The sequence below is a fragment of the Hypanus sabinus genome, chromosome 3, assembly GCF_030144855.1.
Source record: "Hypanus sabinus isolate sHypSab1 chromosome 3, sHypSab1.hap1, whole genome shotgun sequence".
In the NCBI taxonomy this organism is placed as follows: Eukaryota; Metazoa; Chordata; class Chondrichthyes; order Myliobatiformes; family Dasyatidae; genus Hypanus; species Hypanus sabinus.
In genome coordinates this window covers 57,712,998-57,728,125 of record NC_082708.1, presented here as the reverse complement: position 1 = coordinate 57,728,125, position 15,128 = coordinate 57,712,998, and the positions used below count along the sequence as shown (strand labels likewise).

Genomic DNA, 15,128 nt, shown 5'->3' with positions numbered 1-15,128 from the left:
ATGTGAGTGCAACGGGACGGTAGTCATTTAGGCAGGACACCGAAAACTTCTTCGGCACGGGGACGATGGTGGGCGATTCCTCAGTATTGAACTTGCCTACATAAGGAAAGCTGATCTCAGCTATACTATGAGACTTCTGCATAATTTGAGTCTATTATCAGCTCACTACTTAATTTCTTTGTCTCAAAGTAAATATATTTTTTCTAATGACCTAAGTTTTCTGATGATTTGAATTCACTGTTCTAGTATTATCCTAGTACCTCTTGAGAAGGACAAATCCACAATGATGGCACTTAATGATTCAGAATGAGTTGGTTTGATAAGGCAGAGTGAAGTGCCGTATTGATACTTATGGAAGCTTTAATGTCCATCCTATTTGCAATTGGCAGAAAACCAAATCAGAAATAATGTTATTATCTGAATACAGAGGGCTTGAGCATTTTATTTCTTGTTGTACCCTAAAGCCGAGGACAGGGTGCATTTTTATTTAAACAGTATTCTTAACTTGACATGTTCAGGTATTTACAGTGTTGTAACTATAGCTAATATCACTTTAACTGTATATATAAAATAACTATATTATTAATAACATCTTTTCTGAAGTAAAATGTGGTCAATTATCACCACAAACAATGAAAAAGCAAGCAGAGATGAAGCTGATTTGAAGAATGGACACAAAACCGAGGGGCACCATGTTCAAGCCAGGGTCACAGACGGAGTTCATATTGCTGTCACTGTTGGAGTGAATGATTTGGAGAGGAGTTGATGCGGAAGAGTTTCGACGCCTGTCCACCTAATCCGGGTGCAAGGTTTGACCACTCCAAGCTCTGAGCCAATTTGGCAAGATTGAGAATGGCTTTGGACTGTGCGGCCCAAGCGTGTCACTGCGCTGGGACCCGGGTCCTAGAGCGAGGCTCTAGGTGGTGCTTGGACAATTTAAGCGCTGGTCCAGATAGACTGGAAAGCCTACGTGTCGTGACCAGAGGCGAGGGTCAGATTGATTTTGCTCGCTTTCCAGCAATATTCATTCCTCCCTCCAGCGGCTGTGGTCTCTGCGTGTTTTGCAGTGTTTTTCTCCCGCTAATATTATGAACTGAGATGGCTAATATGATCAAGCTTGGGTTTACTCCGGCTGCTCTGGAGAGTGGATCTAAGGACTCAGTCCCATTCGAAATGCTGTAATTTGCTTCCATTGTTTGCACAATGTGTGTTTCTTTTTCCTCTTTTATGGTCTTGGGTTCTTTGGGTTACTTGCTTTGGAGCTGCCTGTAAGCAAACAAATCTCAAGGTGTATAATTATACATTCTTTGATAATAAATGTACTTGAATCATATGTCACTTGGTTATAAATAATTTGTTGATCTGAGGAAGTGCAAAGCAAAATTTTTCCAAGAGGTGCTTTTGGAAGTTAGCTATTTGATTAGATATTTTATGGCAGCTCGTTTAGTCTTGCAGGTCATCTGTTTATGGCATGCTTTGTTCAGCATAATATATTGCAGCTATACTACTTTTATGTTAATGGCGAGGAAGATTGGTATCCATATCTTGCAGAGAGAAGTCAATTTGAGAAGAAGCACTTTGACTGGAGTGAGTAATCTTATTCAAGCTAAGTTTATGAGAAAATACAATGAAAGTACAATAGCACAAACATCATTCGAGAAATGTTTACAACATTATAAATTTACATGCATCTTGCACAGGAGAAGTGAGAAGACTTGAGTAAAGAGCTGTTGCTTAGTCATAGTAGCACTGCTCATATTTCCATGAAATGCTGCATGGTCACATTTCACCATTATTGGCTCCTGTCCATTTCCAAAAGTATCAGTCTAAACATTCTCAAGAAACTAGAGGGGAACTCCAGGTACTTTGCAAAACTACTTCAGTTAATGTTCAAATGTAAGGCAACAGATGTGAAACATGAGCTGTTTCTCTTTCCACTGGTGTTACGGCACTTTCTGCTTTTATTTCACATTTTCAGCCTCAAAGGTTTTGTTTTACTTTTCTGTTTGTTTAATTCACTTTTGCTTCTCTTCTGCGAATACTCAGCTTGAAGCTTTGCTTAAGATTTTCTCTTGTCCCTTGCTGCTCTTTTGAAAGGTAATTGGCCTGAAGTGGTAACTCTTCCTCTCTACACAGTATTCAGCAGATCAAATAGCACTTCTAGTTTCTTCAGCCACACTGATTCTGCAACCCAGTATTTCACTCTCATTAAATTGGGGTACACTTTTTGCCCACCATTTAGTTGTGAAGTAAAGCTTTGCTGACTTCTAATTAAATATAATCTGATACTATCAGCCATTTATATCAAATAAGGGCTGTCAAAGTCTGCTTCAGATCTTTTTTGAAATCCTTCTGATCTTCCTACTCCAAGATTTGGAGGCCTTAATTCATTTCACTTTTTCTTGTGATGACATTGCTTTAATTGGCACAGCACTCTCAGCTGATTTTATCGCTGTACTTTAGACTGTTCCAGACCCAGTGGCATTGTACATGGAAGGCTATCTGCCTTCCACATTATTCAGAGCTGCCACCCACTTTTCTGTATGATCACACTCTTTTCTGGTGCTGACTCGTGGTTGGGCTTCTGACCCACCCAGGCACCATCTCCACTTATACCATTGACTCAGCTGGGTGTCTGTCTCCTTCCCTTGTTATGGTGTTAAACAAAGAGGCGAAGCAGCTGATTCTGGAAAGAAAGATGAGACGATGTCACTGCTTCTCTCATCCTCTTTCATTGAATGCTGAGCTTATCCAGAATATGTCACTTCAAGCACCTTAATTTCAGTATTTCAGATTTCTGGGAGTAGCCTACAATAATTACCAACAGCACAGCGTCCCTATTATCCTGGACTATAGTGCACTTCAGTAACTCTGGTATTTACTTCTTTGGAGTAATACTCATTATTTTTGGTACTTGTCCAAGTCTGTGGCTGTGGGCCTCTCAGCTCATTATCGAGCAGTAAGCTGTGGGATCTACACTCATTATAATGTGCTGACAATTTATTTCTATTTTTTTGTTGAAATCTTTTTCCATACATAAGCTACAATTTTAAAATGAGGAAATACATACAGTAACACAATCCCTTGAGGGTTGGAGTAATCCACCAAGCTTAAGTAACAGTTTACCACCTTCATAGTACCATGTACCACCTTCATAGTTGAATATAGATGCTCATTTTTATAGAGCAATGTGATGCATGACCAAATTTTATGTCCTGATCGATCAGCTACAGAACCTCCCTCTGCAAATGGATCCTCAGCTTCCTAACCTGATGACTACAATCTGTGTAGATTGGTGATATCTCTTCCACTCTGACGATCAGCACTGGTGCACTTCAAGGGTGTGTGCTTAGCCCACTGCTCTACTTTCTCTATACCCATGACTGTGTGGCTAGGCGCAGCTCAAATGCAATCTATAAATCAGCTGATGATACAACCATTGTTGGTAGAATCTCAGATGGAGATGAAAGGGCATGAAGGAGTGATATAACAGCTAGTTGAGTGGTGTTGCAGCAACAATCTTGTACTCAATGTCAGTAAGACAAGAGCTGACTGAGGACATCAGGAAGGCTAAGATGAGGGAACACATACCGATCCTTATAGAAGGATCAGAAGTGGAGAGAGTGAGCAATTTCAAGTTCTTGGGTGTCAAGATCTCTGAGGATTAAACCTGGTCCCAACATATTGGTGCAGCTATAAAGAAGGCAAGACAGCAGTAATATTTCATTAAGAGTTTGAAGAGATTTGGTTTGTCACCTAAAACACTTGAAGATTTCTATAGATGTACCATGGAGAGCACTCTGACAGGCTGCATCACTGTTTGGTATAGGGGGTGGGGGCTACTGGATAGGACCAAAACAAGCTACAGAAAGTTGTAAAATTAGTCAGCTCCATCTTGGGTACTAGCCTCCTCCATAGTATCCAAGATGTCTTCAAGGAGCAGTGCCTCAGAAAGGTGGCATCCATTATTAGGAACCTCCATCATCCAGGAAATGCCCTCTTCTCATTGTTACCATCAGGAGAGAGGTAGAGAAGCCTGAAGACACATACTCAGTGATTCGGGAACAGCTTCTTCCCCTCTGCTATATGAATACTACCTCAACTTTTTGTTATATATATTTCTATTTTGCACTATTTTAATTACTTAATATACATTTATATACTTATTGTCATTGATCTACCTAATTCTTTTTCTTTGTATATTATCATTTATTGCATTGTATTACTGCTGTTAAGTTAATAAATTTCACGACACAGTGATAATAAACCTGATTCTGATTAAGGGATAACTTATTGGCTAGGGCAACGTGATTTCCCTAAACCAGGGGTCGGCAACCCGCGGCTCCGGAGCCGCATGCGCTCTTTCATCTCTGTGCTGCGGCTCCCCGTGGTTTGTTAGTTTTTGAAATGTAATTTGAAATTTGAAGATTATGGTGATCTTGTACAATCTAAATAAAAAGTTGTGGCGACCCCATTTCCTGGCACATCCGAACCGGCTCACAATTAGCCACTGTTCAGGCTAAGGGAGATAGCCTACGGGGGTTTGTGAGTACGTGTCTTTTGGAGCATCCCACGGGGGGCGGGTTGAGGGAGGCTTTAAAGCAAGGCTGTTTAGTTTGAATAAAGTTATCTTTGACTGCAGTGTCATTATGTTAGCACTGCGTGTAGCACACCGCCACAACGTGTTTTTTATCGCTATTAATATACGTCACCACTGCCAATCCCTGACACCCACCAGTGTGCGATTTCTTTTAATTTTTCAATCGAGTAACCTTCAACCCAACGTCTTTTTTTCGGAGTTCAAAATGTTTTTGTTGCATGCAGAAATGTAATTTCGTTTTCTCTGCAGGAGTTCATCTATTTCATAAATGCAACACATTATAGTTTGTTTATACGTAGCATAAAGGCAACAAAAACCCATTTTATGCAATGTTATTTCATTTTAAATGTCAAACGGGTTTTGTGGCTCCCAGTGTTTTCTTTTCTGTGGGAAATGGGTCCATATGGCTCTTTCAGTGGTAATGGTTGCCGACCCCGCCCTAAACTAACCTACCAAGTTTGAAGTGGTAGTTTATTTAACCTAAGCAAATTCATGCAAGATTTAAATTGCCACAGTTAAGTTCTCTTGCATCCTTTAAAGTCAATTATTTATGCAAAGTTTTTTACTGGAAACCTGCAGTAGTATTTCCTAGCACATATATCACTAAGAATGTAAAGAGGTTTGCAGTGTTTATTCTTCTGTGTTTATGTTTTTATTATGAGCAAAATTTACTTTTGAACTAATAACAAGTAATTACTTCCACCTCATATCACATTCAGTAATGGCAGTTCAAGGGGTAAGAAAGTGTAACACCTTTCAAACAGAAATCTTCAATATTTTCTTCTTGTGTGTTTTAACTAACAATTTCTCTTTTGGAGTGCCATCATTCTTACTTGCATTTGAAGCAGAGAATATTATAAACCAGACTACTGTGCAAAGGAGCTTCTGCATACAGTAAGGAAATGCATGAATGAGTCATTTTCTACACAAAGTAAATAGTATTTTGCTGCCTATATTTTTCAAAGTACATAATTACAGTAGAATTTTGTCACTGCACTGTGTGATTTTAGAAATTTTATTTTGATTTGTTGCGATCATTACACCTTGTAAACGAACACCCCATTCGGCCCTTATTTGAAGTAACTCTAGATGATCATTGACCTAAAACATTTATTTTCTACTTGCAAAGAATCTTCTGAGCATTTCAGAATTTTCTGTCTATAGCGCAGATTTCTAACATTTCAACGCAAGAAAAATCTAAAAAAGATTCTTCTACTGAATAACCATAACTTTACTGAATTGCTCTTTTAATAGGCTAACATTTTTTATTTTGCATTTCTCACAGGATTTCATCTTTATCATAAACTCGCCACTTATGTGCCAGAGAGCTGTTTGTTGATCGTCATTGGGCTATTAGTGGGAGGAATTATCTTTGGAGCTGAAGAGCGATCTCCTCCTGTTATGAGCACAGATGTATTTTTCCTGTACTTACTGCCACCCATAGTCCTAGATGCAGGCTACTTTATGCCCGGCAGGCTCTTCTTTGAAAATATCGGGACCATCTTGTGGTATGCTGTGATTGGAACCGTATGGAACATAATTGGCATCAGCCTGTCACTATATGGAATATGTCAGGTCCAGGCTTTTCAACTGAGTGACATCACACTCCTGCAGATCTTAGTCTTTGGAAGTTTGATCTCGGCTGTGGACCCTGTGGCAGTTTTAGCTGTCTTTGAAGAAATTCATGTAAATGAACAACTTCATATCTTGGTATTTGGGGAGTCACTGCTTAATGATGCTGTCACTGTGGTAAGTAATCCAGTCATTATCCATTAATTTGTATATACCATTGTTTCTGTCTCTGAAGATCCCTTCCCTTAACATCCCATCCTATTTTTTTGACGATTAACATCTCCAGCTAACTCTTTTCCTCAAGACCTGATTTATCTTAGATGCTCATCAAATATTAAGGAATTCATCTTCTGTTCATCCAAGGAACTGATCAAATACAACAATATCTTGTTCCTCATCCAGTAATCTTATTATTATCCTTTACTTCAGTTGTCTTTTAAAGCTGTTCACACCTGTTTTCTTCCAATCAGATGTCAATATACGATGTAACTGATATAGATGGGGTCAGGAATTTAAAAGGGGCATATGCATATAGGAGAAGTGTCAAACCCGTGGTAGATGGACTTCAGTGTGGAGATTTGAGTCTAAAGTGAGAAGGCCTGATTACGTTGTTGAAGTGAGGAAATTGGGAACAGTGAAGGGATTGAATTGTTGGTATACATAAATCACTGCAAGATAATTTACAGGTAGAGAACGATTTATCTGGATTTTAGTGGATTTTAGTGTGCCCAGACCTCTTGCCCAAATTCAGCATTCCAGAAAATAGAGGCACATTGCTGGTAACTTGCTTTAAAGAAAAAAAGCTGATCTGGCTTGCATTCCTGTTTCTCAGAGGACTTCAGTGCTAATCTAATTGTGTTCAATAGTATTTTTCTAGGATTAAAAAGATGTCCTATTTTTGCCAGTGGGGAATCCAAAACATTTTAAAATTAATTACAGTAAACTGTTTAGGTGAGTAATTGGGAAGCACAGTGCTAAATGGAAATCTGGAACCAGAGGCTTCAAAAGTCATTGGTTTTGAATCAACTTAAGCTTTAAAATTGATAGATTTTAGTTGCTGAAAGCTGAGGCATAAAGAAAATGTAGATGAATTAAGTTTAAGCACCAATCAAACATGATTTGAAGGTGTGAAATAGGCTTGCCATGAATGGTCTTTTCTTTACACCTATGTATATTTTCATTCCTTCTTAACCCACCCCCACCTGCTTAAAAATCTCATGATTAAACATCGCTCAGCACATTTGTATTAATACTTAATTTAAATGTAAAATCTTAAGGTTGTTATCGCCGGGGGTGGTAAATGGGGACAAGTTTCCACGACCTACTAAATGCTCCCAATGGCGTGTGCTTCAAATAGCTTTTAATAACAAAGCCCAGCTCCTGGCCTTCACATGTGGCTTAGCTACTAAGGTCAGTGGAACCATTTCTACTGACAGGAGTGGGGTAAAGGTAGATTACTGGCACCTTAAAACCAGTTGCTTCGGGTGGGGTTATCTCATCCAGGAGAAGGGAAACTGATCTCAAACCTCCACTGCCTTGCGGCTATAACTCTTAATAAACTCTTGAGCTAAAAATCCAGAGCAGGAGTCCCTAAGGTAGTCCTACATTGAGTTTAATGTTGTCTCTTATGTCCTGCGATGCTTCTAATAACGAACTATATCAGTCTCTGCCATTCCTTTGGGTTCAGCAGATGTGTGTAGATAGGGAGCTTGCCACATGGGCAACAGCTTGCTCTCCATATCGTACTGCCCAGGCTTGCGAATCTAGACAGCCAGAATGCAACATCCATGGTCAGCTGTGACTCACAAATGTAAACCTGTGGCGGCCCACTTCCCAGCACACTCGAACCGGCTCACAAAGCGGCGCGCGCCGGCATTGAGGCAGATCCCAAAGAGGGCGCCAAGCCTGCTTCACCAGCAAGGGGAAAAGCCCGCGCGCGGGACGGGGCTGTGAATACACGGGGAGGGCGGGATCAGGAAGGCTTTAAAGTGAGGCCGCGAAGTTGGAATAAAGCTTTTTTGTAACTGCAGCTCACCGACTCTGTGTCGTTATTGCAGCGCTGCGTGTAGCACACCGCTATAAACCCATGTATTTAATAACTCATGATCTATTAATGGATGAACTATTTTAAAGCTTGCATAGCAATTGCTCTCACAATATCTTTTAATGCAATCCAATTGATGGAAGATTAAACTGGGTTTTTTTCTGGGCCATGGCTAATTTTGGGAATTTTAGGTGGGAATACCCCCTACAAAGGAGGTGTAAGGTGCTCCTTCCCTCTGCTAGCCTGCAGGTCACCCTTTGGAAAGGTGTAGCACCTTCTTAGTCCCTTGATTAGGGTCACATGAAGCCATGGGAGCAGGTGGTGGATGGTTGTTTGAGCAGCTAGTGCTTATCACAATTCCTGGTTATGCAACCCATGATCGTCCATATCATACGATATTTCACATAATGATGATGATAAATAAGGTATGGTGAAATATTTCTAATAATTTCTGTTATTGACTGACGTAAAGTAAAGGACACCCAATATAGGAAACTTCTTCAGAAAGTTACATTTGTGTCAGATAGCAGAAAGCCTACTGCAGTTAACTAAAACCACCAATTCTTTCCATTCTTCATTTCCTGAGAAAAGCTTGATTAGCTTTGAACGTGGTTAAACAAGGTGAGCCTGAATACGAATGTAAGTGCAGTTGCTAGGTGACCATTCACAATGAGCTAGGCCTTCAGTAATTTTATTAAAGGGTAACCTCATGTTTTGGCATATACCTCTATTAATATTCTGACCTACTGCTTTGAATGCAAAATTAATTTTAAATAAAACCAAATTTGTGGTCTCATTTACATTACCTTGAGTAAGTATTCAGACTCCACAACTATTTTCACATTTTACTGCCACAATATATTTTCTAAACTTAAAATTTATTAAAGTAGGATTTTTTGAGGAAATCTACGAAATATTGTGCATCACGTCAATTCAAAATAAAAATTCTAAAGCCTGTAAACATTTTACAAATTTAAAAACCAAAATTGTGAGGCTGCAAAGGTATTCATCCTCTTAATTCCTGTGCTAACTTTCCTCAGTAGCAATATATTACCTTACCAACTCACCCAATTCGATGATAAGGAAAATTGGAGGACCTCCTGTTTTCAATGAATTCACAGGAATACTGTAAGTACCCCCACTCTCTGTAAGGTCCAACAAACAGTATGGTAGATTTTCTACAGACCAAAATGAAGACAAAAGAGCATTCAAGACAAGTCAGGCAAATTAGAACAGGGAAGCACAAATCTGGGGAAGGGTACAAGACCATCTCAAAGCCACTGAACATACCTCTGAACTCAGTGCAGTCCTTTGTGGAAAAAATAGAAAAAGTGTGAAATCATAGCTACACTGCCTAGGACAGGCTACCCATTTAAACTTAGTTGCTGGAAAAGAACAGCACTTGTAAGAGAGCCAAATTTGTAAGTAAACTGCTTAAGTTACTGGCTGCACCTGGAGATGAAGTTTATGGCCTCACAAACTCTAAGGCCTTGAACAAAAAGGGTATTCATGGAAGAATGGCAAAGAAGAATCCCTTGGCTAAAAAAAGCATATCCTTGCCCAGAAAAACTTTGTAAAACATCACTTAGAAGATGCTGTAAAGATACTAAGATTAAGTGTTTGACAGCTCTGGGCCTGTATTCACTGGAATTCAGAAGAAAGAGGGGTGACATTGAAACCTATTGAATGGTGAAATGCCTTTACCGAGTGGATGTGGAGAGGATGTTTCCTATGGTGGGAAAGACTAGAGACCAGAGGACACAGCCTCAGAATTGAGGGGCATCCTTTTAGAATGGAGATGAGGAGATATTTCTTCGGCCAGAGAGTGGTGAATCTGCGGAATTCTTTGCCACAGGCAGTTATGGGGGCCAAGTGTTTATGTATATTTACGGCAGAGGTTGATAGGTTCTCGATTCATCAGGGCATGAAAGGATACGGGGAGAAGGCAAGAGATTGGAGCTGAGAGGAAAATGAATCAGCCATGATGAAATGGTGCAGCAGACTCAATGGGCCAAATGGCCTAATTCTGTTCCTATATCTCTCGGTCTTATGTGCCAGAAGGTCTTGTGGTCAGATGAGATTAAAGTGGAATGGTTTGGCCTTGACTCTAAATGGTATATGTGGTGTAAATCTAATACTGCACAACAGCCAAGTACCACCAGCCCTCCTGTAAAGTATGGTGTTGGTAGCATCATGCCATGGGGATGCTTTTTAGCAGCAGAAACTGGAAATTTCGTCAGGATTGATGCAAAGATGAATGCTGTTAAACATGGAGAGATCCTGGATAAAAAACCTGTTAGCCTCTGCCAAAAAGCTTAAACTGTGGAGGAAGCCTGTCCTTCAGCAGGACCACACCTAAAGTACTCTGCCAGAATGGAGTGGCTTCAAATGAAGAAAATTGATGTCCTTGAGTGGCCCAGTGATAGTCCTGACCTTAACCTGATCAAACATCTCCAGCAAGACCTCAAGGTTGCTGTCCACTGTCGCTCCTCAAATAACCTGACAAAGCTTGAGCAATTTTTTAAGGAGGAATGGGAAAATCTTGCACCATCACGTTATGCAAAGTTAATAGAGACTTATCCAAAAACATTACTGACTGTAATAGCTGTGAGAGTACTCAGTACTGAGCAAAAATGAATGCTTTTGGACTGCTGACATTTCAGTTTTTGGATTTTTAGTTTTTCATGCTTTACAGATTTCTGGGTTCAACTGTGAAGAAAGGAGCATATGATTCACAAATAAAATTTCTCAGTTAAATTAATCAAAATCCCTAGTTGTAATACTCATTTTCGTGAAATGAGGCTGAATGCTTTTTTAAGGCACTGTACATTAATTCAAATTTTGGATGTGTTTTTTTAAAATATCAGCTTTGGTTTTGTAATTCCATTGTCTATTTGCCATTACCGATGCCAGTTAGAGACCATTAGTTTCTACATTTCATCGGTGAACTGTATTTTCTCATCCTGTTAAAGATGATGTGTGTAGAGCTGTAAGATTGTACATTTGTTTTTGAGTTTTGCAATCGCCACTTTGCAGTTGAAGGACATATTTACCCAAAACTGGTGTGTTGAAAGGCATCATCGGCTATTTAGACAATAGATGTTAGTGGCATTTAGTGAATTTAAATCCAATCTTTGTGTTTTTGAGGGAACAGATGCACTGAGCATACATGGTTAGTGTTAGCAGTGTACGGTCCTTTACCATACGTATATACTGAACTGTCAATTGCTGCCTGCATTTGCACTAAATGCCACTGTGGATGATGCTTCACTATTTTGAGTGTTTTAGGCTAGGCATTCAGCAGGACTTGTTATTTCTCATCAAGAAGGCTCTGAGAACATGTGGGAGATGCTGAAACCTGGAACAATACATGAACGCTGGAGGAACTGCTGCCAAGCTTTAGAGTTGGTGAATTTGCAGTGATCAACTTGCTGCCATTATTGAAACAAGCCATTCAGCCCACCATGTCTGTGTGGACTATCATGCCTATTTACATTAAATTCACTTGTCCGCCTTAATTCCATAACCCTCCATTCGAATACCTACCCAGTTGCCTCTCAAACATTATTACTGTTCCCTCCACCATCAGCTCCAGATGCTGACTACTATTAGTGTGAAAAGTATACCTCCTCCGATCCTCTTTTAAAACTCCTCCCTCATGCCCTAGTTTTAACCACACGTACGTAGGGCAAACAAACTCTGGCTATCAACCCTATCCAATTTATATTTCTTTATCATGTCGCTCTTGGCCTACTTTGCTTCAGGGTATATAAACTTAGCCTATCTGATCCCTCCTCATTATTTAAGCCCTCCAATCCAGGCAACATCCTCGTGAATCTTTTCCCTACTCTCTTTATTCTAATCACATCCTTTCTGTAGTGTGATAACCAGAACTGCTTGCAATGCTCCAATAAGTGTAGCCTAACCAATGTCATGTTGAATTTGACTTGTTATCCCAAGTCCTATACTCAATTCCTTGACCAATGAAGGCAAGCCTGCCATCGGCCTTCTTCGTTACCCAGTCCAAAAGTGTTGTCAACATTGCGTTATCACAACGTACTTGCACACCAAGGTTTCTTTGTTCATCAGCATTCCCAAGACCTTTCGGTTCACTGAGATTATCATATCATGTTTTAACATTCCAATATGGACCTGTTCAAGTCTGAGTTAAATTCAATCTGCCATTTCCTTGCCTGCTTTTCTTGTTGATCCAGATCCTCTTGTAACTCTGAACAGCCTTCTTCATTGTCCAAGTATACCACCAATTTAGGTGTAATCTGCAAACCTACCAATGATATCACCTACATCAAACTGGTTCTAGTGTTTTCCAATGGGGAATGGAAATGACACCTACCAATAACAGAGGCTCTCAGGGAAACCTTGGTGTTATACCATGGGTGCTCTGCAGCTCCTGTCAGCTGGGAATCGTCAATCCATTGAGCAAGACACACAAAATGCTGGAGGAGCTCAGCAGGACAGGCAGCATCAATGGAAAAGAGTACAGTTGATGTTTCAGGCTGAGACCATTCATCAGTTCTGATGAAGGTTCTCGGCCTGAAATGCCGACCGTTTACTCTTCTCCATAGATGCTGCCTGGCCTGCTGAGTTCTTCCACCATTTTGTGTGTGTTACTTGAATTTTCTCCAGCTGCAGATTTTCTCTTGTTGTCAATCCACTGAGTAAGTGCTGGTGGAGGAGAACCACCATTTACAATCTCCTTGAGCCCGTAAACATTGATTTTCTTTTGGCAGCGTTTCTGTTAGTTATTACTTTGGGCTCAAGCTGATTGAGGAAAGAGAGTAGATTTGGTGATTTTTAGTGAAGCTACTTTGGTCCAACTTTGATTCCAGTTACAATTCTTTTCCATCATGAAATTCATTCCATTATGTAAAACAAAATTAAGTTTGTGCTATAAGCATTATTTGTTCGATTGTACAATGATGATGGAACTCCAGCCATCTAAATGTGATCTCATGGATGATTGCTTTCTTTTGTCTCTTTCAGGCTCTGTACCACTCATTCAAGTCACTCTGCCAGATGCGCACCATTGAAACTGTGGATATCTTTGCTGGCATTGCTCAGTTTTTTGTGGTGGGCATTGGTGGTATTCTAGTTGGAATTATTTATGGATTTGTTGCAGCTTTCACCACTCGCTTTACAGAAAATGTTCGCATAATTGAGCCGCTGTTTGTCTTCTTGTACAGCTACCTCTGCTACCTGACAGCAGAAATGTTCCGCATGTCTGGAATCATGGCGTGAGTATCTGATAATCCGTCTTCTGTTAATCGAAGATTACTCTATCTTCAAAGACAAGTGATTAAGGTTGAGAGTGCACAGAAAAAAAATCACATAAAACGTTGTCTGAGCTGGAGGGCTTGAGTCCTAAGGAGAGATTAGGTAGGCAGGAATTATTTCTCCTGGAATGGATGTGCCTGTGGGGTGTCCTTTAGTGATTTATAAAATTATGAGAGGCATAGATAGTCAGCCCAAAACATTGACTGCTTATTCTTCTCCATAGATGCTGCCTGACCTGCTGAGTTCCTCCAGAATTTTGTGTGTGTGGCATAGATAGTTGGTCTTTTTCCCAAAGCAAGGGAAGTGTAAATCTAGAGAGCTTAGGTTCTACGTGAAAGGAAAGCTTTTACAGTAAAAGGGATCTGAAGGTAATCTTTTCTATACAAAGGGTTATAGGTATATAAAATGAGCTGGAAGAGGAAGGTACAACTGCACCATTTGCAAGACATTTGGAAAGGTACAGAAAGTACATTAAAAAGAAAGGATTGGGGGATATAGACTAATTAGGAGCAATGGTATTAGCATAGATGAGCGTTTTGTTCATTGAGGACAAGGTGAGCTCAAGACACTGTTTCAGTCCTGTGCAAGTCCAATGAATCTATTCTGCATTTATTTTATTCATACTTATTTACTGCAGCATCCTAAAGGTCTTTAGTATTTCCATTGCTTCACTTTCATTCCACCCTTAAATAGCAAAGCCAAGCATTGAAACTTTGACAGCCAGTTGGTTGTCTTTGGTTTAGTTGTCCCCTTAACCATTAATATTCTGTGCATTTTGAAGGCAATTAGGATCCTTAGTAAAAATATTTTTGACATAGCATATTAAGAGAAAATATCACCTTTTACTATCACCTTTCACAATCTGTCTCAAACTGTTATATAGACAGTTAATGAATGATTGCTGTTGACACAGAGGTCATACAGTACAATTGCATACAGCAAGCTTCCTCCAACAGTATGATAGTTTTTCTTTATCAGGGGTGATTGAAGAGCTGATGGGTAAAACTCTTTAATGGAAAGATATGGGCTTGTGTTATGTCTTTGTGCTAGAAATTAATTTTGTTTTGTCCATAAACAGGAGCAGAAAATCTGGATTTTACAGCTGTACTGCTCCTGGTGGGTGGTGTAACTGGACCTACATTTCATCTGAATTTGAAAACTTAGTTTCATTTGTCTACAAATATACGAACAATTGTACCGCAAGGCCCAATTATATCTCTGTGAGAGCTCACGGTAATAAAATCCATGCATGGTTTCCTTTTCGGCAAGCACTGTTTGGTGAATACATTTTCACAAACACAATCTGTCTCCGCAAGCAGTGAAAGTTTAGAACTGTTCATGGTGTAGTGTTACTTCTGAGGAGATGCTTTGTGTTTTGGGTTGTATGGGATCAAACAAGTAGGAGAAGGGTGTCTGGTGAAGATGCTGTTTTTCTGAAAAAGGACAATAGGCTACAGTTGAATAACTTGCAATATTTAAAATCTGATCTTTTAAGAATAGAATGTGTCTAGTTATCGTAATCCAATAAAAATTAATCTTTAGGACAAAGCAGTGACATTGCAGTCTTTTAGCTTTTAGTTATTTTTCATTTCAGTTCCAGAGGCACATAGTTCTCAT

At 39.7% G+C, this 15,128-nt stretch overlaps 1 protein-coding gene across 1 annotated transcript in view; it reads left to right on the top strand.

Moving 5' to 3' along the window:
* Positions 1–15,128, top strand: part of slc9a2 (solute carrier family 9 member 2) — a 99,164-nt gene that overhangs the window by 8,437 nt on the left and 75,599 nt on the right. The window contains exons 2-3 of the mRNA XM_059964407.1: positions 5,886–6,349; positions 13,221–13,471. Of these exons, the coding sequence (XP_059820390.1) occupies positions 5,886–6,349; positions 13,221–13,471 (715 nt within the window). The remainder of the gene's footprint in view (positions 1–5,885; positions 6,350–13,220; positions 13,472–15,128) is intronic.